Here is a 22,033-nt window from a genome sequence, read left to right on the forward strand (position 1 = left end):
TGCAATCTTCCAGGCCTGTTAAAGCAATCTGCATGGAGCCCCACCACTCAGCGAAAGCCACAGCGAACGGAAGAGGGCGGAGGAGTGAGTGAGCGGAGAGCCGGCCCTGAGGGCGACGCAGCCCTGTCTCTAACCCAGGGGCATAAATCGCGCATACTTCCTGCACGCACGTAACCACGCCGCCCTTCCAGGACATGCTGACACGATCCTCACCTGTACGTGGCCCTCTACAGGCCAGCATCCCTGGCAACCGACGCCATGACGGTCCGTCGCCGGTGGTCGGCGGGGGGGAACAAAAGGGCGGGGGTCTGGACGCCGAGCTGGCGCGCACCCGCAACCCTCCGTGTCTCTGCTGTGGGCCTGCCGCGTCAGGGTGCCGAGAGGCAGGATCCAGAGCTAGAGACGGCGGAGCACGGCCGCCTTCTTGTGGGGAGCCAGGCCATGACGTAAGGCTTTTCCACAGGGCCGACCGTGCGTGCCAACCGCAGCTGGAGCGATGGGAGCACAGACAAAAAGGGAGGCTGTTGGCAAGCACGCTTGTTCTTGTATGCTCCGCAGTGGCCCACCGGGCCGCGAGCGTACGCTGCACCTTGTCTTAAATGCCTCCCTGGACGGCCTCTTGGAAATTAGATTGCCCCGTCGTGCGCCACTGTTAAGGTTTGAACTAGGTGCCATCAGACTCCATTGTAAATCCACATAATGGGCCTAGAGGTTATGAGTGAGAAGGGGAAGCCATTAGCAGACACAATAAAGGGGAGCATCTGTTCGGCGGACGTTTACAACCGGAGAGTCTGAAGTCTCAACACAGGATGGCCACAGCGTTCATCATTGTGACAATGATGCAAATTTGGTTTACATTCTAATGGCTTTATAATCTGATGGGTATGCGGCACTTCTCCCCCTGAGAAGGAGAGAGAGAGAGAGAGAGAGAGAGAGAGAGAGAGAGAGAGAGAGAGAACGATGTTGCCTTTAAGGCACAAATACCCTATAATGCTCGTCTTTGGTCGTTTTGATTTATACAGACGATCCCAGCAAGCTTTTGCCGCACGCTTTACGTGAGAGGAATGGAGGGAAATTAGGTTAAGATGCCGAAAATCTAACGTCTTAAAACCTTATTTCTGCGCAGTGTAATTGCCTGTCTACCCAAGTTTGAATTCCGCCTGCTGGGAGTGACCGCACATGCCAGGCCGTAGCCTGAGAGGCAGGTCATTTTCAGCGGAAATTACAGCCATGCGTGGGAAGCAAGCCGGGTGAAGGACAGTGTGTTTTTCCAAAACAAAAAGTGTTACAATGCAAACACAAATGCACTTGGCTATGATGGAAATGCCACCTATTCTAAATATTATGCTTAAGCATCTGTTTGCAATACCTTGCTGACAGTTTAAATTAAAAAAAGAAATAAAAAAAATTAAATGGTGTTATGAAAATAATGTCCCTTGTGGAATGAACTTAAGTCAGTGCCACGCACTAGATACACGTGAGTGTGTGTGTGTGTGTGTGTGTGTGTGTGAGTGTGTGTGTGCGTGTGTGTGTGCGCACATGTGTGTGTGAGTGTGTGTGAGTGTGTGTGTGTGAGTGTGTGTGTGTGAGTGTGTGTGTGTGTGTGTGTGAGTGCGCACATGTGTGTGTGTGTGTGAGTGTGTGTGTGTGTGTGTGTGTGTATGTGTGTGTGTGTGTGTGTGTGTGTGTGAGTCTGTGTGTGTGTGTGAGTGTGTGTGTGTGTGTGTGAGTGTGTGCGCGCGTGTGTGTGTGTATGTGTGTGTGTGAGTCTGTGTGTGTGTGTGTGTGCGCGCATGTGTGTGTGAGTGTGTGTGAGTGTGTGTGTGTGCGCGTGTGTGCGCGTGTGTGTGAGTGTGTGCGTGTGAGTGTGTGTGAATGTGTGTGTACGCGTGTGTGTGTGAGTATGTGTGAGTGTGTGTGAGTGTGTGTGTGTGCGCACGTGTGTGTGTGTGTGCACGCATGTGTGCGCGCGCGTGTGTGAGTGTGTGTGTGTGTGTGCGCGCGCGTGTGTGAGTGTGTGTGTTTGCGCGCGCGTGTGTGCACGTGTGTGTGTGTGTGTGTGAATGTGTGTGTGTGTGTGTGTGTGTGTGAGTGTGTATGTGTGTGTGAGTGTGTGTGTGTGAGTGTGTGTGTGAGTGTGAGTGTGTGAGTGTGTGTGCACGCCTGTGTGTGTGTGTGAGTGTGTGTGTGTGTGTGTGCGCGCGCGCATGTGTGTGTGTGCGCGCGTGTGTGTGCGCATGTGTGAGTGTGTGTGTGTGTGAGTGTGTGTGTGTGCGCGTGTGTGAGTGTGTGTGTGTGTGTGTGTGCGCATGTGTGTGTGTGAGTGTGTGTGACTGTGTGTGTGTGTGTGTGTGCGTGCGTGCGTGTGTGTGTGTGTGAGTGTGTGTGTGTGTGTGTGTGCGTGTGTGTGTATGTGTGTGTGTGAGTGTGTGTGAGTGTGAGTGTGTGTGTGTGTCTGTGTGTGTGTGTGTGTGTGTGTGTGTGTGTGTGTGTGTGTGATGGAGCAAGATGGAGTGAGAAGGAATGAAGCACAGAGGGTGAGTGTGAGTGAGAGTGAGCTAATGAGAAGGAGAACTCTTTATTTAATACAAAGGCCCATTGCTCTGGTACATATGGTTTAACAGTTGAGCCTTCCCACCCTCTCACTAATCACCAGCTGAGTGGGCAGCTGGCCAGCACTGGGCGCGCCGCAGAGAATGCTCCCACACCCTGAACTCCTCAGAGGAACAAAAACTCTGCGCACTCCCCCGAGTCGCCTGTCTCCTCCTCTGCTCCGTGGTCCTCCTCTTCTGCCTCCTCATGTACAGCAAATAACGATTCCTGGGCGCATATTTCGAGTAAAGGCAGAAAAGTGTGTGTGTGTGTGTGTGTGTGTGTGTGGGGGGGGGGTGTTGGTCGGTATGTATCAGGACAGGTGGTGACAGGTGGTGGCTGATTCTCTGACTGCCTTATTTGCATATATTTGACATCTGTGCTAATAGTTTCTGAGATGTCTCTATTAGGCGGCATGCCATGTGGTACTGGCAGGACGGCCGTACCTGCTCTGTGCAGATGTTGTGCCAGCGGTGCCGCCGCTGTAAACATCGGCGTGTGCCATCCAGAGCTGGGTGCACCTTGGAGACAGACTTGGAGAAAATGTGTCATCTACATACTTCGCTGTTATATATTACAGTATATCAAGCACATTGTGTGTTTATATTGATGGCAGTCAGCAAAGCAAAGCGACCTTTCTGTGAAAATTAACGTCATGTCGCTTTTGGCGGTCTGCCTACTGTTTAATTAGTCATTAAAAAGCTCATTTTGTACATAGCTACAGGTGTGTGTGTGGGTGTGTGTGTGTGTGTGTGTGTGTGTGTGCTCTCATCTGGATTATGGCCGAATAACACACGGTCACTTAGGCAGTACTTATCAGTATCAGTCAGAACTGAAGACTGAACCAATATTAATATTTATATGTCCTGGTCTCAACCTCCCATGCTCTGTGATTAGCACAAGATAAGAAGAACTCTGTGTGTCTGGCTCCTCCTCGTTCATTCATCAATCCTATTGAATTAAATACCATTTAGCCACAAACCAATCCCAGTTCATTACATCCCACTCAGTTACAAACATCTGCGCTGCAGTTCAGTCTTACACTAATCATTAATCATGCCCAAATAGTTTTTTAAAGACCGATTTAGAATAAACATTATATTTTTCTACCATGTAATACCGGAATGATGTGTTACGCAGCCAGATACTTACAGCCACGCAGGGTTTAGAATGTTTGGTTAGCCAATGTGAATCTTATCATTCACCTGAGAAGCTTCACTGACATTGTCCATTTATGATCAATTATGACCAATTATCAGACTGTGCAAACAGATGATAGCCTTGAACAAACATCCAAATACACTCTAGAGTCCAGTTCAGGAAATGCTAATATCTGCAGTGAAGTATTCATTAACCCCTTTGCATGACTGACAGCGCAATAGCTGGCATGGCTTCCCACAGTCTTGCACTGCTTGTGGCTTTGGTCATGTGCCATTTGAGAGGGGTGTTTCTACAGCAGACATTGGTGAGCAGGCCACTGACATTTTGCACACAGTTCACTGCAGCCTTCATCCTGTCACGTATGAGCCCTGCCTCAGCCTGGGAATAGTAACATTATGTCTGGACTGGGTAATAGTAAAAAAAACAAACAAACAACAACTCCTATTTAAGATTAAGACACTACCTACAATCTTCCTGAGTCTCTTTAGCCACGCATAAAATAAATCTCAAAGCAACTTCATATTACACAGGAACATAACTCTTCCTCCATCACTATATGACTGTATGTAACTCTTCCTCCATCACTGTATGTAACTCTCCCTGCTTCACTGTATGACTGTATGTAACTCTCCCTGCTTCACTGTATGATTGTATGTAACTCTCCCTCCATCACTATATGACTGTATGTAACTCTTCCTCCATCACTGTATGATTGTATGTAACTCTCCCTGCTTCACTGTATGACTGTATGTAACTCTTCCTCCCTCACTGTATGATTGAATGTAACTCTTCCTCCCTTTAACTCACTGTCTGAACACCGAACACTTACGTTTGGCACATTCCACGACATTTCACATTTTGTCTCAAGTGCATACGTGTATGACTGTCACGCTTAATTCAGCAGGTCTTCCTCCGTCCCACCAGCTGGAGACGTGACACTCACTCTGTGCTCATTTTTCATCTGCTCAGATTTCATAGCTATGAACACCCCCCCCCCCCCCCCCGCAGCAACGTGTCCAGGCGGGGGAACACACGCTGGCCGCAGGAATGACAATCAGGAGGGAAGTGGGGTAATTTGAAGGACACACATAGATGTTCAAAGTTTAACAGTCCACAAGGGTTCCACGTGAAGAAAGAAAAAGAAAGACAGAAAGAAAGAAAGACAGAAAGAATGAGGGATGGGCAGAGACGATGCGTATCAGTGAAGGCTGCCAACATCAGCACTGTCAGCGGTTGTGGAATCCATACAAGTGCTCTCAGATTTCCATCAGCTTTATGAAAAATTGCATTCATGCTGTGGATGTTGGAGCTACTTTAGAGCCTCACAACAGTCACTCCAGTGAGGAAGAATCTGCAGTCAGGCTTGACATATCAGCTCTGGAACCACAGGGAGACAGGAGTGAAGGGATAGACCTAGGACCCTCATTATGACTGGGCATGACAGGAGCAGAAGGTTCAGAATCACCCCCAGATCCACCGCTAAAACCCCACTCAGATCCACTTCCAGGAGCCCCTCCAGATACATCTCCAGAACCCGCTCCAGTATCACCTCCAAATCCACCTCTAGACCTGCCCCCCCGCCCCGATCCATCTTCAGAACCTCCTCTATATCCATCTCCACAACTCGCTCCAAAATCACCTCCAAATCCACCTCTAGACCTGCCCCCCCGCCCCGATCCACCTTCAGAACCTCCTCTATATCCATCTCCACAACTCGCTCCAAAATCACCTCCAAATCCACCTCTAGACCTGCCCCCCCAAACCGATCCACCTTCAGAACCTCCTCTAGATCCACCTCCGGAACCACCTCATCGGCTCCCTACCTCGGGTCTTTCGGAATGCTTAAAGCCATGCAGTTTTGGGGCAATGGCTGCGTGTGCTTTGGTAAATCTTACTGCAAAGGTGAGTTTGGGAATCAGACGCCTGGATGAAAATTAAGGAGCATCAAGGGCGCTGCAGTTCTGGACCCGAAGCTTCTGTGTTGCTGAAGTAAAACTGATGGAGCTCAAGGTGGGACATGCATGATACAACCTGCTTCATTCTGAGCTCTTATAAGAGAATCAACTCTGGTGTGGCACTCGGAGGACTTGCTGTGGAAATCACAGCACGGAGATCCTGTTTCTTGCCGTCCTTAAACAAGTGTCTTCCTCGCAGCTGTTGCATCAGTGTGGCTTAAACACTTTTACGTGCTTTCCCATTGTGACTTCATCCACTCCAGCTTGATTTTGAGCCTCCTCCTGTCTTTCTAAGCTGTGTCCTTTCTTTGTGTGTGTTTTTTTCGGCTCTTTTGTCTCTTTTCATTCGCACAGAAGACAGAATGAAAAATGAAGGGCTGCACCGAGGAAGGCGCCAATGAGACTGGCAGCTAAAAGCAATTTCCTGTCAAAATCTGCGTGTCAGTTACAGTCAGCTGAAGGACAGCGAGACAATAAATCATTAACATTAAGCAGCAAAGCCCCGCCCACTTCCCCGGATTAATCAGAGCTAGGCCTCAGCACGCAGCACGGCAGGACTGAGGTGGCGATACCACCACCAATCGTGTGCTTTTCTTTCTTTTTTTTGGAATCCAGAAATATTGTAGTCAAATTTTGTCAATAGCTGGTACTGTACTGCAAGTGGGTGATGATGTTGCACTTTTTCCAAGTTGTTTATTGTAAAGTTGATTATTTCCATGGTGATTTTGTAACATCCCATGTGGCTGTTGTGTGACCACGCAGGCATACTGGGGTTTACTAGTGTAAATCTAGGCTTCGCAAATGTTTGCACTGTGCAGAAAATGTAATTAGGTACTAATTATTTAGCTCATTTCCAATAATCGTAAGCGCCCCATTAATCAATCTGTGTGGGCTCGGCTTGAGCCGGGCCGGGAGGTTGGGTGTGGGCAAGAGACACACAGGCATCTGAAGGAAGTTCTTTCAAGGACAAGAGATGTTGACAGTAATTTTTCATCCAAGCAGTTGGTATTTCATTTATCTTTCGGATCATCAATCATGCCTTAACAATCTGAGCTTCTTTCGCTGTGGCCCATCATTGACATTTGTTTGCTGATGTCTTTTAATAAAACCACTTCTTTATTTGCATGCTTTGCTTTGATCTCAATAATCCAGTGTGTGTGTATGTGTGTGTGTGTGTGTGTGTGTGTGTGTGTGTATATGTGTGTGTGTGTGTGTGTGTGTATGTGTGTGTGTGTGTATATGTATATGTGTGTGTGTGTGTGTGTGTGTGTGTGTGTGTGTGTGTGTGTGTGTGTGTGTGTGTGTGTGTTTGCGTCTAAAAAGGACAGGCTCACGAAGTGTCTGGATTAATTAGATGTCTTCTTCTCCCAGTCCCCTCCAGGAGGTCTCCTTATCTCTGCAGCGCTATCTGTTTATTAATGCAGAGCAAAGCAGTCTGGCCTGGAAAGTATGAAGCCTGTCTGTCTGCACCCTTCATCTTTAAGCCTTGTACCAGAGTAATTGAGCAATTAAGAGTGACTGATTTATTGGAGAGAGAGAGAGAGAGAGAGAGAGAGAGAAAGAGAATGTATGGGGTGTGAGTGTGGATAGAATCTGTACAGTAGCATTCAATTAGAAGGAAGCAAAAAATCCTGGGAAAAAGATTAAGCATTGAGCCATCTGTCTGTTGTCTTTGCCAAAATCTCCCAAACACCATGGCGTCTTTGACATTGAAGGACAGCAACAGAAAGCGCTACTGATGGGGACACCTTCTTCTCACTCTTTCTACACTCATTAATCTCTGAAACATCATTTGAGTCTCTGTCATCTTGGGGAGTGGACGGCTCTTGGGTGGTGGTGTTCTGGAGGTATTGCTTACCTCCTGTCTCCTTGGCAACCTTTACTACAAGCGATTTTGACCTTATTTCCTAAAGGTAAAAGGTCAAACTGTAATAAATAATTTCATTGACCTTATGCTTGGTTGAGGTGGATGCAGTAATGCCACCCCCTCCCGGCCCCGCCCCCCGCCACGCCCCTTTACGGCGTCTGGTCTTATAGTTGGCCAATTGGGCACCAGAGCAGATCCTTTTAAAGCAGAAGAATGATTCTTCAGCACCTCCCCCACATCTCCTTGATATCTCTTATGCTGCCTCGCCCTTTTTTTTATTTGTCGGTTAACTTACTGATAAATGAAGATGTTAAACATGATACCTGTGGCAAGTGACCGCACCCCCTCCACCTCCCCCCACCCAGAGACTGACTATGTTTACCCAGCATTTAGCCAGTAGTCAGTATTCAGCAGCGTTCATTCCCTTGCTGTGGTGCCAGACAGCAGCTGTGTGGCAGAGCTTTGCTTAAAGCGGCCGTCCGTCTGCACGGAACAGTGTCTTCACATGAGCTCAGCTTAACCTCTCCGAATCTTACTACATGTGAAACTTCCTCGCAAGGCAGAAGGAGCATGCAGCGTCTGGGTAGCGGCAGAGGCCTACCAGCGCGACATACGAATGAAGACTTTAATTTCATTTGACCTGTTTTCCTGATCCACAGATCCTATTAACTCACTGGTTTTAATGATTGTGTCCCTGTACCAGTGCTTTTTTAAACCTGTGTTCATTGTCTGGCTCAGTCTTGTGGTAAAAGTGCAGTGGACATACCAGTTTATGGGCTCTGTGTTGCCATGGTGAGAAATAAAACAGAGGTGATGGGAATGCTGGGATGGATGGGACCATCAGAGCTGAAATATTTAAGGTACAGGGGCTATGAGGAGAGGGGATCTGTAAAGCCAAAAGAACCGACAAGCTGAGTAGAGAAAATTAAGGATTCAGTATTCAGGTTGAGGAATCATGATGATTCAGAAAACAGGAACAGCCTGGTTCCTGTGCAGAATCTGTCACACCTCTTTTGTCCTTAGGCTGTGACCTCTGGGGTCTATGGAACTCCTAATGTCTAAAACCTGGGTGTGAGGCACCAGGGTCTGTCGTTGCTCACAGATGAGTTTCTCATGTGTTACTGTCTGCAGAAATATTCCAGCACCCTCCCAGCTTTGTCACCTCCAAGCATGCTCTGATAGCAAATCGAGACCTGCCAATCACATACGAGTAACAAAGAATGGAAAAGCCATTGGCAGATATAACACCCTTTTTGATGCAGAATTCTGCATCCAAAAGTCCTTCTGCGCACCTTCAGCAATACAGGACTCAACTGAAAAGATTTCCTTTCACTCTGTTCAGTAGAGGCTGTTCAGTTACATGATGCAGTTTGGGAGATCTGACCAAGGCACAGTGATGTGATGTTGGAGCTAAACGAGGCACGGTGCTGTGGTGTTGGGGCTAAAGCAGGCACGGTACAGTGGTGTTGGAGCTAAACGAGGCACGGTGCTGTGGTGTTGGGGCTAAAGCAGGCACGGTACAGTGGTGTTGGAGCTAAACAAGGCATGGTGCTGTGGTGTTGGAGCTAAACCAGGCACGGTGCAGTGGTGTTGGAGCTAAACGAGGCACGGTGCTGTGGTGTTGGAGCTAAATGAGGCACGGTGCTGTGGTGTTCGAGCTAAATGAGGCACAGTGATATGATGTTGGAGCTAAACGAGGCACGGTGCAGTGGTGTTGGAGCTAAACGAGGCATGGTGCTGTGGTGTTGGAGCTAAACGAGGCACGGTGCAGTGGTGTTGGAGCTAAAAGAGGCACGATGATGTGGTGTTGGAGCTAAACGAGGCACGGTGCTGTGGTGTTGGAGCTAAACGAGGCACGGTGATGTGATGTTGGAGCTAAACGAGGCACGGTGCAGTGGTGTTGGAGCTAAACCAGGCACGGTGCAGTGGTGTTGGAGCTAAACGAGGCACGGTGCTGTGGTGTTGGAGCTAAACGAGACACGGTGCTGTGGTGTTGGAGCTAAACGAGGCACGGTGCTGTGGTGTTGGAGCTAAACCAGGCACGGTTCAGTAGTGCCATCCTCTCCACCCATGCCCTGTAAAGCAGGTGTCCATCATCAACGTTCTCCATTCCATTGCATTCTCACAAGGTTCGTGAAGAGAAGGAGCCCTGGTAACGCCAGCCCTCACAATGGTGTGAGATTCCTTCTCCTTGTGGAAGCGCTTCGGTTATCACCAGTGTTAAAGAAAGTTTCCGGCCAAAACATTGCTAGAATGCACTACAAAAATACTACACATGCAAAGATTCAGTGGGTGCAAGCAGAGAACAGTTAGTGCTGTGCTAAAAGATGCTAAAAGATGACACCTGTTAGCTTTAACTCCAAACCTTCAGAACCCTAAGGTCCCCCTGACTGTTCTCAATACTATCATTTGAAGAACTCAACTTTTGGATTCCATCCTATTGACTGGGATACACTTTTGGCACAGTGTCGGGTAAACGCAAATAAAGTGTTCTTTGGAAGATTTTGAGAGCCTAGTAGAGTTAACAATTGGACCAATTAGAAATAAAAAAAGCCTAGAAGAAGGGAAGATTTATTGCACACACGCGATGACATGATCCTGCACACCCACGCAAGACCACACAAGCAGTGGCAGAGAGATTCAGAGCCTACCGCCTCTCTCTGCACTATGTGGGGCTCGCCAAACCGGTAGCCCTGTTATACTGTGCTCTGTCTTATACATCCTACATTACCATGTAATTCCTCCCTGACATTTTCACTTTGATTAATGTGTCCACATGAGCAAAAGTGATGCAAGAGTGAATAAAAGCCCACGGTGTGCAGCAACTGAGAGGAGACCAGAGCGAGTAGCGTTCGCCAGTGGGTCATTTGCATGTCTTTCCTATTCATTACAGTTTCGAGCATTAAGGTGTTTTCATCGAGGGCAGCAGGTATGTGTCTCACCTTGTCTCAGTCCTCAGGTAGAGGGAAGGGGAAAAAATGGCCTTGGGTGAAAACATCAGCAATCATCCATTCTCAGTGGCTGAACGCCCCGCCAGAAATGATTGATGCCGTCGGTGGAAGCGAAAACGAAGCAGGCCGAGCGTGGCGGTGTGAGAACCACATCCCCGAGCTTGATAAATCAAACGTGGAGAAAGGTGGACAACAGACGGCCCTCACGCACTGAACAGAGGTCGGAGCATGCGGATGGAAAAGGCAGCGGAACATTCTGGTTCCATACCGCGTGGGGTTGGTCCCCCCTGGGATTGCACAGGGAGCGGACGAGGAGTCCTTGTAGAGCAATTTCCCATACACCCCATGAAGTGTGTCCTAGACCTCGTAGACCACACAAGCAGTGGCAAAGAGATTCACAACCTACTGCCTCTGCTTGCAACATATGAGGCTCGCCAAACTGGTAGCCATTCTGTGCTCTCTCATATATATGATTTATGAGTTATGATTTACATTACTGAAATCATGCCTTAATTCTGAGATCAAACACTCCCAAACACTCCCAAACACACAAATGTATGTACCTATACCAAGCATTTGTCACGGAATGCTCGCCTCCCCCGAGTCACGTGGTTTGGCCCGCCAGGTGCAGTGGGAGGGCTGTTTTGTCCATAATCACACCTGCACCTCGTTCATTTAAATGTATATAAACCCGTGTCAAAGTGTAAAGAGTGTTGGTTATTGTTGCCGTAATGTCTGAATGTAACGTGTTTGTGTTAGATATATTCTTGTTTATCCTGTTTGTTTAACGTTAACCATTTCATGTTCCTTGTTTGTGAAAAGTGTGAGTGTGAGTCGGTGGAGTCTGTGCATCCTGCTCCTCGCCATACAGCACTCGGGCCGCCACACATTACAGCATTTTAAAAAGACAGAAAGAGCTACATTTGAAATGCTAGAGAGGTGTATAAATAAATGATACCCAGGCCCAGACAGGTGTCCACAATCAGCTCACAATTTCAGACAGTCCTGACGGGGAGCAGAAAGAGTACCAGAAGCCCCATCCCACAGCTGGAGACCACAGGCTGACAGAGCAGCTGTTCAGCCCAGCTACCGGGCCCTGTTGACAGCCACTCATAATTTACAGGTCACAATATGCTTCCACTTCAGTTTAAATCTAATTAACCCTCAGCTATTTATAACCTTCAGTTTTTGTATGTGTGCATGTGTGTGTGTGTACATGCAACATGCTTGAACACCTGAGACAAAGCAGACGGCCAGAGAGAGAGAAAGCGAGCGAGCAAGAGAGAGAGAGAGAGAGAGAGAGAGAGAGAGAGAGAGAGCGGGAGGAGCAACATTGTGAGGAACATCAAACTGTGATGTTACTTCAAAGAGTCTCCATCTGGGTTGTTCCGTTGCCGCTCCTACAGTTATGCCTCGTATTCTGGACGTCTGTTGAAACACAGATGCCATGATGCCATACCACCCGGCCAGAGCTCAGTGATCTCAGTCATCGCTATCAAAGCCCAATTGGCACGCTGACAAAATTTATGAGCTGCTTCTATAGCCAAATTGCATCTGAACATTTGAACAAATATTTAGACTCTTAGCATCGGGATGTTCTTAGAGTGTCTGAAGTCCTTTTGCTCATGTATAATGAAATGCCATCAAAGCAAAGCGATGACAGAAAACATTCATTATTTGTACAGATTTATAGAACTATCAAGCAGACAAAAGTGAGTTTTAATATATTAGGTAATTAGTTTTAATATGTAATTTATGCTGATCAGAAAAATAGCTTATTTGTTTGCTGAAATGTTTAACATTTTTTCAGAATCTCAAATAGCTTTTTGTAGAACTTTTTGTTTTACTTGCCTAGGCCGTGGTTCTCTATGGACCAGACATTTTTAACATCTCGTTAGTACTTTTTGCTTCTTGAAAGCCAAAGACGTTTGACAGGCACTGATTCCCACCAGCGCTCCATCACCTCTGGTGCTTCCCCAGACGCTCACGCCTCTCTGGAGGCTTGTTTAATATTCTTAAGTAGTAAGTAAACATTTGGCATAAGGAAGCTTTTCACTCAGCTTGCAAAAGCAAACTTTAATTCTGACACTGGACAGAAGGCATGAAAAAGATCCTTTTTAGAGGATACTAACAGGCCCCCTATCCATTTTCAAATGGTCACCTTTGGCCCTCACCGACACGTATGCATGTGCGTGCACACACACACACACACACACACACACACACACACACACACACACACACACACACACACACACATAATAGTAAGTCCATTGGAGTCCCACGTGTGATGCCTGTCTCTTTTCACAGAGCAGTCTTGTGCGTTTATTATAACAAGTTCTGGAATTCGGTCTGGTGAAACCCTTAATGCTCTATAAATAAGGTGAGCTGAAGGCAGAAGCCTGTGCAGAGAGAGAGAGCGTTTGAGAGAGGGGCTGTCCGATAGATGCTTAAGAATCCCTGCCAGAATTTCTTACTTCTTGGTGGGATGTTGGTGATGCGACCTCTCTGACTCCCTATCTGTACATCACTTTGACGTTTGGATTGACATTTAAATGATGCATTATCTGCCATTTTGTCACTTTGTTAAGCGGTAAAGTGTTGCAGTGACCATGCTCATAAATTCCTCCAGAAATGTGTGACAGAAATGAGCCACGTCATCCAGACAAGTGCAAGTACACAATGCTCACGAGGGGCTTTTCCAGCCGAGGGGTCAATGCCAATCCTGAAGCCCCCCCCCCCAACCGACTTGGACGGTAACGATATTGTTTAGCAATGCTGTTTGACAATAGTGTACACGTGAGGTCAACGTACTGGATATGTCAAGGGTGAATTCATGGACGCTATACAAAGAGTCTGGGTTGATATACTTCATCCTTCAGTCTTTTGGTCATGAATTTTGGAGTGCAACAGCAAGACCACACTGCCATCCATTATAAGCAAAAAGAGTGAGAGAGTGGATGAGAGAGCGAGAGCAGCACAAAGACTCATTTCCACCACCTGTGTTCAGGAGCTGGGTACATTCTCTCTGTGCGACACACGACGCTCGGCTAATTCTCGCTATGCAAATGTTTTTTGTTAAAACGAAATTATTGTGCATGGTTCACAGAAATCTGGTGGAGAATTCTAAAAAAAAGAAAAAGAAAATGCAAGAGAGAAGTTTAGCAAAAGAAAATGAGAAAAAGAAATGAATAATGGACGTCTTTGGCATATCCACCTTTCCTCTGTGATGCATAAGCAGGGCCCTCATAATTAAAGTCATGCACGGCTGCGATTGGCTTGCTCTGTTCCGCTGTGCTCCTCTGATGCACTCTGTCATTTTGGCACTTTGCAAAATGTGTGTGCGTGTGCATTGCGTGCATGTGTGAGTGTGTGTTGTGAGGTTAGATCAACTACTGAAGCTGAAATGGATAACTGAATAGCGAATGGGCTTGGGGTTGAAACCTGAAATGCTGAAGCCTAGACTAAAAGGGGGGGGGAGGAGGGACGTAAAATCGGAACGCGTGGACTCATTCAGAGGGGAGCCAGGCTTCGTTCACTGTCCCGCTCAGCTGAGCTTCAGTCTGAACCACACAGCAGACTCTGATCTGGAGTCTTTAGGTAAAGCAGGGCACCTTCTCTCGGTACCAGCTATGTCTGTTAAAGGTCGTGCCGTGCAATTGTTTTTGTGTGAATAATGATGATATCTTCTGCAACAAATGCCATTTTTTGGACGGTGAAAATGTGACAATTTTATTCTCCTTCTGTTTGATTTTTGCGAACCTTGCCGGCGACAAAAGCATATTGCATAGTGCATGGTGCATATTTTGCTATATAGCAGTAGAATTGCCTAATGTTTTCATAGCATCAGCTCATTGATATAGAATAATAAACTCAAAGCTTTGCTGAGAACACCAAAGATTTTACTTTAGGCCTAGTCCACAATAACATGGGTAAACTGGAAAACACATCTGTAAGTTTTGCCCATTCGTCCACCCAGAAAGTTTACCAGAACTGAAGATGCATCTTTTCTAAAATGCTCTTCAAAGTGGGTCATTCTGAAAATGCAACACTGGTGTTATAGTTTGGATAAGCGAGAACGTAGCTTTTAGAAAACACTGACATAAGGTTGTCTTGTGAGCTCCACAGTTCCAAAATGGCAGAGCCCATTCTCACACTGTTACTGCTATAGGTATTGTAAGCTCATGTTCAGTGGCTTGACACCTGCTAACCATTCACGTTTTCCATCATTATATTGTGGATGGGGAATTTCTGGAAAAGGAACTGAATGAGCTAGTGTTGCCAAAACACAAAAACAGCCTTTTCCAATTTACCCGTGTTAGTGCAGACTAGGCCTTAGTGTGGGAATACAGACCTGTTCTACTGTGCAAAATTGGCTCTTTCAGCAAGATGCAGAAGCCTTACAATGTCTCAGGGCCCATCTGGGTCCATCTAGTCCATGCTTTGAGAATATACAATGGCAATCCGATTCCGTAAAGATGCGCCGGGATTTATGGCCCTGAGACAAGCGCACCACACGGCAGAAGCGTATTGCCACCCGGGACTCTGGCCACCGCCGAACTCCAGATTTACAACCTCAATGACACAGCTGATTACTTTTGGACACCGAAAAGAATTGCACACAGGCCTTTTCCCTTCCCCCCTGCCTGTTCCCCTTTACAGGAAGACCGGACCATAAATGAGCAGCTTAGTCTGGGTCCTCATGGGAGAAGAGTGTTCGGGAACATGGGTCCTTTTCCAACAAATTGGCGAATGGCATCAGGACTGACTGGGAGAAATCCAGCTTGATAAATAGCAGGCGGACTGAAGGCAGAAATGCTAACCTTAGGAACCTGTGTATCTCCATGGAGGGGGAAGACTAAGGCATTGCTGTGACCTCAAGTGTAGAGGTGCCTGTGGTAACCTCTTGCCTCCTTCACTCATTTGCGAGCCTCCTGGCTCATAATCTGGCAGCCAATCCATGGACACAGATTTCAGCCAAACCCAAGCCACTCAAAGCACAAACACCCCAGGTCTGACTGTCCTCACTCTGAAGACTGGGTGCAGACCTTCGGTGTGGGGTGTGTTTACAGCCATTAGACTTGCTGGATGTTATTTGGGCTTTAAAACAAATGAGATACTTTTTCTTCCATTTTTCCATCTGCAGCTCGAGGCCTGAGGTCTTAAACAAGTACATAAGGCAAAATGAAAGACAACATTACGCAGTAGCGTCAGTCAATAAATCATATTCATGTCTGAAGAGACACTGTAAATACAGAATGGGCTAAGGATAGACAGTGGGTCATTTTTCCCAAAGCTGCTTTTTAAGGATACTTTCGATCTCGTGCAGAGAGCAGAAACCATATTGAAGAAATTTACATAACAGGAAGGGAAGAATTGTTTGATGACCATGTCAGGCATTGGAATATGTCTGTGCTCCACCCAAACGTCTGCGAACAGTGAACCGGTCTGTCTGCCACCCTAACTCATAGGAACGCACTGGATCTCATATACGTTTGACACAAAGCCCATATGTGTGACATGAGCCAGATGGACACTCCAACAGGACTTTGTATTGTGGTTTCTCATAGACCGCATGGCTGCCTGCTCTCCACCCAGGGTCTGCTTACTGGCAACCGGGAGGCATCCCATTCCCATTCGTCTTCCTGCAACTTGGATGGGACTTTTGGGGATAGGGCTAGCTTAGCGAGATTGATGATCCATGGCCAATTACTGGCTCAGCCTCCAAGCCTCACAAAGAAAGAAGGAGCTTAGATGTAAACATGCTATACACAGCCTCACAGGCAGGGAATACCTGCAGGGCAGTGAAGTGGAAGTGTTTCATCGAGTGTCTCTCCAAGTTGTATGGAGTGTCATGCACCTCCACCACCTTTTGAGGTTAAACATTTCACCTGTTCAAATTCTTGGGTGCAAAAGGCACACAACATATTTTTCTTCACACAAGCTCTATAAGAGAACTCTAAGCAATCCCTCAAGCTAATTCCATTCAGTCGACTGATCCCAGTGTTCTGGAATGGTGTCATCTGGGTGGGGAGGGAGGAGGGGCTTAGGACACCCCATGGTTGATGAGCGTCAGGGCGCCAGCCTGTAGCTTGTTAGCCGAACTCTGACAGCGAAATGCTGCCCTTGAAAATCAATTACAAACATATAAACACAGGAGCATCTGTTCCAGCTTGCCAGATCGAGGCACTGTGTCTCTGGGCTGGCGTTTTTCGCTTTCTGTCTCTCTCCAAAAGCTGCGGCTACAGCAGTTCAAATGACCATACCATCAAGGATTAATGCTCCCGTTGAAACCCACAGGACACACTGTGTAAATCAGCTGGACTGCCAACAAGTCACCCGGTCTTTGCTCATTGCAGATGCTGAGTTCAAGGGAGGAGGCGTACAACCCCCCACCAAACCCCACCCAACCCTCTCCGTGCAGGACAGTAGTAAAATCTGACATTGCTTCACTTTGAAGGGATCGCGGGGGAGGTCGCAGGGAAAAGAGTTCAGCTCCTACTGTCGTCTATTAACGGCTCTTCAAGTTTGAGCTTACGTGACCTGGGGCCCAGAGTTACTCTGAATTGTTTCAGTGTGTCACCTCTCCACCTTCATAGCTCAGAGTGGCAGAGCGTGGTGTTTACGTTAACATGGAAGAGGGAATTCCCTGCTGGGGCCTAGATCTGCTAGAAGGCAGATCTTTTTTTTTTTTTTTTTTTTTACATTTTTTTGCACCACACCAATTTCAAAGTGAAACAGACTGCAGTCTTAAAGTATGCACTTTGGACATCAGTGTTACTAACAAGCACTTCTGGACAAGCTCCAGTCCCCCCCCCCCCCACCTTTGATCAAAGTGCAGTAGATTTTGAAAGGTGATAACAAATAAGGTTAAATTGGGCAACCCACGGGTTTTTTGTTGTGAATATATTGTATATTTATAAGACTCTCACAAAGTCCTTTATAAGTTGGCTTTGTATCTGATATTTATTCAGAATCTTTCAAAACTTGTTTAACCTACTTATCCTCAGCTACTTTTCTACTCGCTTCATAAAAGAAAAGATTACAGTCATTTTTAAGATGCTCCACCGTGACATGATGAAAGAGCTGTCGGTTTGGACCACCACAGTGGATTAGGTGTGTGTGCGTGCACACCACACAGTGCCATATGTTGAGGAGATTTTCTCAGTGTAACCCTGTTGTTCTTCACAACGCATCCATCTGGTGCTTAGGTCGGGTGCATGCCGAGAACCTTTCAGGGCAGGCAAGCAGGAAGTATGGTTCACTTTATGACCTCTGCTTGTCTTCAGTCCTCTTCCATTGGAGCATCTCATTCAGGTCTCCTACTCTTTCTTAAAGACAATAGGCTCCATTGCTGCTCCCCTTTATAGTGCTGAGAAGGATGAGGTTTACAGCGTCACAACCCTCTTCACTGTGGTGCCTCCATCATGTTACATTTATCTGATACTTTTATCCAAAGCAGCTTACGATTATGACTGAGTACAACTTGAGCAACTGAGGGTCAAGGGCCTTGTTCAGGGGCCCAACAGTAGCAACTTGACAGTAGCAGGGCTTGAACCAGCAACCTTCCAATTATAAGTCAAGAACCTTAAGCACTCAGCTAGCACTGCCCACAGTGCTTGATAGAGAGACAGATAGGCATTGCATTTGTTTAGTGTCCCTGGTCACTAAGTGGCTTGTTAAGAGACCATAGTAGGGTGCAGAGGGTATCAGCAGTGTTGCGTTAGAATCATATTCTCTAGTGATTCCACTGAAGGCCATAGTCAGAGCTTTTGGCTCACTGTGGGAAGTGTATGTATAGTTACATTGCAGCTGATGAAGATTAAGAATGGTGCATTTGCTGGACATTACTGATGAAGAGTACTGCACTCAGGATATTCAGTGGGATCAGAATGAAATTTAGCCCAAGGAAGCACTTATTCTGTTTCGGGAAAAAGAGGCCCAGCTTTAGAATTCGGGTCAACAAATGATGCACGAATCGAAAGGCCGTTGTATTTAATGTGCTTCCCAGTTCGTTATGATCTGTTATAGGCTGAAAATCTGGCATTACTGCAAACTGTTCGAAGTTTACGTCCTTAGTGCTCAAGTCATTTTTGCATGACTTCCATCTAACTGTAAAACGTATAGAGGCCTGGGCACGGCTCTAAAGCAGGTATGTATTAAAACGGCTTGTGCTGTCAGTTCTTCCCTCCTTATGCAGTCAGCTTTAACTCTTAAAGGGGCAGGTGTGTTTCCCCCTCTAGCCTTGCAGTTCCCATGCTCCTAGTTCCCATCTGTTTCCTTTTAATTGCTGACCTGTCTCATGTTTTGATATCTTTACCCTTCACCTGTGTTTTCACCTGTGTCTCGTTTTTTTTAAATTTTAATTAGCCTGTGTATATATACATCTTGTCTTCCTGTTTTCGTTTGTTGACATTGACTGTTTTTGCTTTTGTGTAGCCTTGTTTAGCTCTGTGCCTTGTCGCCATGTTTTCCGGATTTATTTCTGTGTCTTCTAAGTGTTTTGCTATTACCCTGGACTGTTTAAGGACTATAATCATGGAATTACCTTAGCATAGCATGCTCACGTTGGCACTTCTGTTCAGACTCATCTTGCTCCATGTTAAAAAGCTGCCTTATGCAAGGGAATCTCCACCTTTGCATTTGTTCCTCCTGTTCTGATTGGTCCACACCAGCTCAGGCCCCACCTTCACTTTCTCTGCTGATTTTCACTTATTTGTACCTGTTTCTTGTTAATTGTATGATCTAGCCAACGTTTAATTTTGTGTTCTGAGCCATCTTATATTTGCATTGTTATTTTTTAATTTTTATTCTGACTTGCTTTATGCCTGTCATATTTTCCTGTGGCGTATTCCACAATGCAGGATTTCTCAGTTTAGCCAGATAACTTAAGCCCAAAGTCAAAACTATCCAATAGGAGAACAGGGACATTCCTATTGGACAGTTCTCAACTCTGATCTTAACTTATCTGGCTAAACTGAGAAATCCTGCTTTGTGCACTTCCCCCTGTTTTGTTGTTGTTGTTGTTTATTCAGGCTCTTTATGTTACTGACTGTAGGTCTGTCTGTGTTCTTCACTATTCTGCCTCTGACAGTGATTTCTTGATATGCCCCAGACAAGTAACTTTGTAGTTGCATCATACTAGCTATGACTCCCACATGTCACATCATTATACTGTATATGCCTTCCACACATTCCATCTGCCACTCTAATATATCAAGTATTTGTGAATGTCTTCATGCATATTGTGTATGCTGCATTTCAACACATCTACATAAACAACTCACAGTGCAAACAGGCACCTGCTAACGCACACCTAGTTTACAAACTACAAAACTGCCAGGGTGCACAGATTGCATCTTTGAGAATTCCCAACACATCTCACATGATTGAAGGATGAATTACTTTACTGTTCCCTGCATCAAGATTTGATAAGTCATACAATACCCGTCAGTGGCACAACATCTCCCTTTCAGACGCATCAAGCCCTCGCCTGGAGAGAGGTCACCCAGGTCAGTGACAAAATCCTATCTTCACATCTGGTCCATAACGGCAGGAACCTGTACCGAGGTTGTTATTGCCCACTGCTGGGCATTGTTGACATTTATCAGGCCTGCATCTGGATGGGAGGGGGAGATTATTGCATGGAATCTGCCAGGAGAGGAGGGGTGGGCAGGAAGCCACCATAATGAATGGGATGAATCAGGGAAATGGGACGTCTAGAGTTCCAGCACAGAGCCTTTGGACCAGAGGAAGCCATTCAAGATAATAAAGGACTAACCCCATATTTACTGATGAGAGAAAACTCAGCTTTCTCACATTGGATACAAATGAGAGAATGCAAATATAACAGAAGGCAGCATGTCTAAAAAATAATTGTATTGTAGAAATTTACAATCATTGCAAAATACATTGCAGAATTCTAATTATATTTTTTTTATATCTTTGGAGTGAGATGCACAGAACATATCTCATCCTGCACTGAACGTATAGGTTTATCTCATGCTGCATAACACCGCATCCTGTATAGCGCTCCGTCTGGTACCAGCATGGCTATAGCTGACCCAAGCAGCAAAGTCACAGCAGTGGTGAGGGACAGTAATCAGACAGCAGGCCTCTGGCAGCCTGGGCCACCAGCATGATCACATACATAAATAACCGTGCACGTGGAGGGACTGCATAGAGGACACACAAGGGCACAGAGGCAAAGGGCCAGACATTGAATTAGATGGCAATTTAGAGTTAAACGAATCCCGTCCACTACCCAGATTTATTGCCAAGCGACAGAGGTAGTCTGGTGGCCCAGATTTCAGATAACAACATGATAGGACGATGCAATATAGCAGCCGATATTGGATGAAATAAGTAGAAGGAAAATGAAATAGTTATGCAATTCTAATATGTATCTCCCGAATATCAGTCTGGAGACTGAACAGCTTTGCAGAAATCTTAGAAGGTGGAGCTTTGGAGTAAAAAAAAAAAAACTGCACATAATGTTTGCACAGAGCAAACATCTGGACATTGAAATGTGTCACGTTGATAAACCACAACCCCCAGCAAATGTTCATTTTTGCATGTGTCAGTAAAGTATAACCACTTTATTGAAACTTTACTTAACTGCTAATATTTACTTTATTTAACTACTTTATTGTTTGAAGATCATGCCCAGTACTAAGAGTTTGAGTGTAAATTGATAAGAAGGCATCGGTCAGCACTTTCAGATTTATGGCTCACTTAAATCATCAAGCAGTTTAGTTTTATTCAGCTTTTGGTAATTGAAAACAAACACTTTTAATCCTCAAAGAAATGAAAATAGCCTACTTTCTGGCAATTTAAACAGTTTATGCTATCAAATTCCCCTCAGGTTTAAACATATGTGAAGTTCCTCTAGGGCTTCAAATAAACCAGTGGAGTAGTTACAGTGTCTACTAGTAGGTCTAGTAGACTACTGTATCATAACACTGAACAAAACATCTGTAGTAAAATGATTGGATTCCCAAAATGTCCAACAGTTTCCAGATCACAATAATAATTATTGTTGATTTGTTTCCCCAACATATGCATTGTTTAGTTGTACTTTCATATTTATATTTACCTGCAGTCATGCAATAATTTAGTGATATGGTATGAACTACAGTCAGTGGTCTGTATGCGTTGCCTTTGTTGCGCAATGGGACGCATCACCGGAAACAGTTTCCTTCGAGGTCAAAATGGCGGCGTGCAGCGCGTGAAGAGCATGTACCGGTGGCCAGTTAATTTCCGGACGAACATGTTTAAAACGTCGTGTAGCAGAGTGACAGGTAGTTAAAGCTTCTTTAGATATAGTCATTTACATTTAAGAGTTTTTAGATGCGCAAATAATTCATGGTGTTTGTGTTCATGAATTTTTAAAAACCGATATTGTTTGTGGCATGTTAGCTTGTTAGCATAGCTACCATTCCTCAGCCTCTGAAACCAGCTATCTTAGTTTAGCATAGTTTAGCTTAGTTTATTTTAGCATAGCATAG

General features: G+C 45.8%; 1 protein-coding gene across 1 annotated transcript in view; it reads left to right on the top strand.

Moving 5' to 3' along the window:
* The first annotated feature begins 21,715 nt into the window (after positions 1–21,715).
* Positions 21,716–22,033, top strand: part of cox10 (cytochrome c oxidase assembly factor heme A:farnesyltransferase COX10) — a 36,643-nt gene continuing 36,325 nt past the window's right edge. The window contains exon 1 of the mRNA XM_035533561.2: positions 21,716–21,826. Coding sequence (XP_035389454.1) covers positions 21,763–21,826 — 64 coding nt within the window. The 5' untranslated portion in view covers positions 21,716–21,762. The remainder of the gene's footprint in view (positions 21,827–22,033) is intronic.

Source organism: Electrophorus electricus, chromosome 15, assembly GCF_041902795.1.
Source record: "Electrophorus electricus isolate QZ-2024a chromosome 15, ASM4190279v1, whole genome shotgun sequence".
Lineage (NCBI taxonomy): Eukaryota > Metazoa > Chordata > Actinopteri > Gymnotiformes > Gymnotidae > Electrophorus > Electrophorus electricus.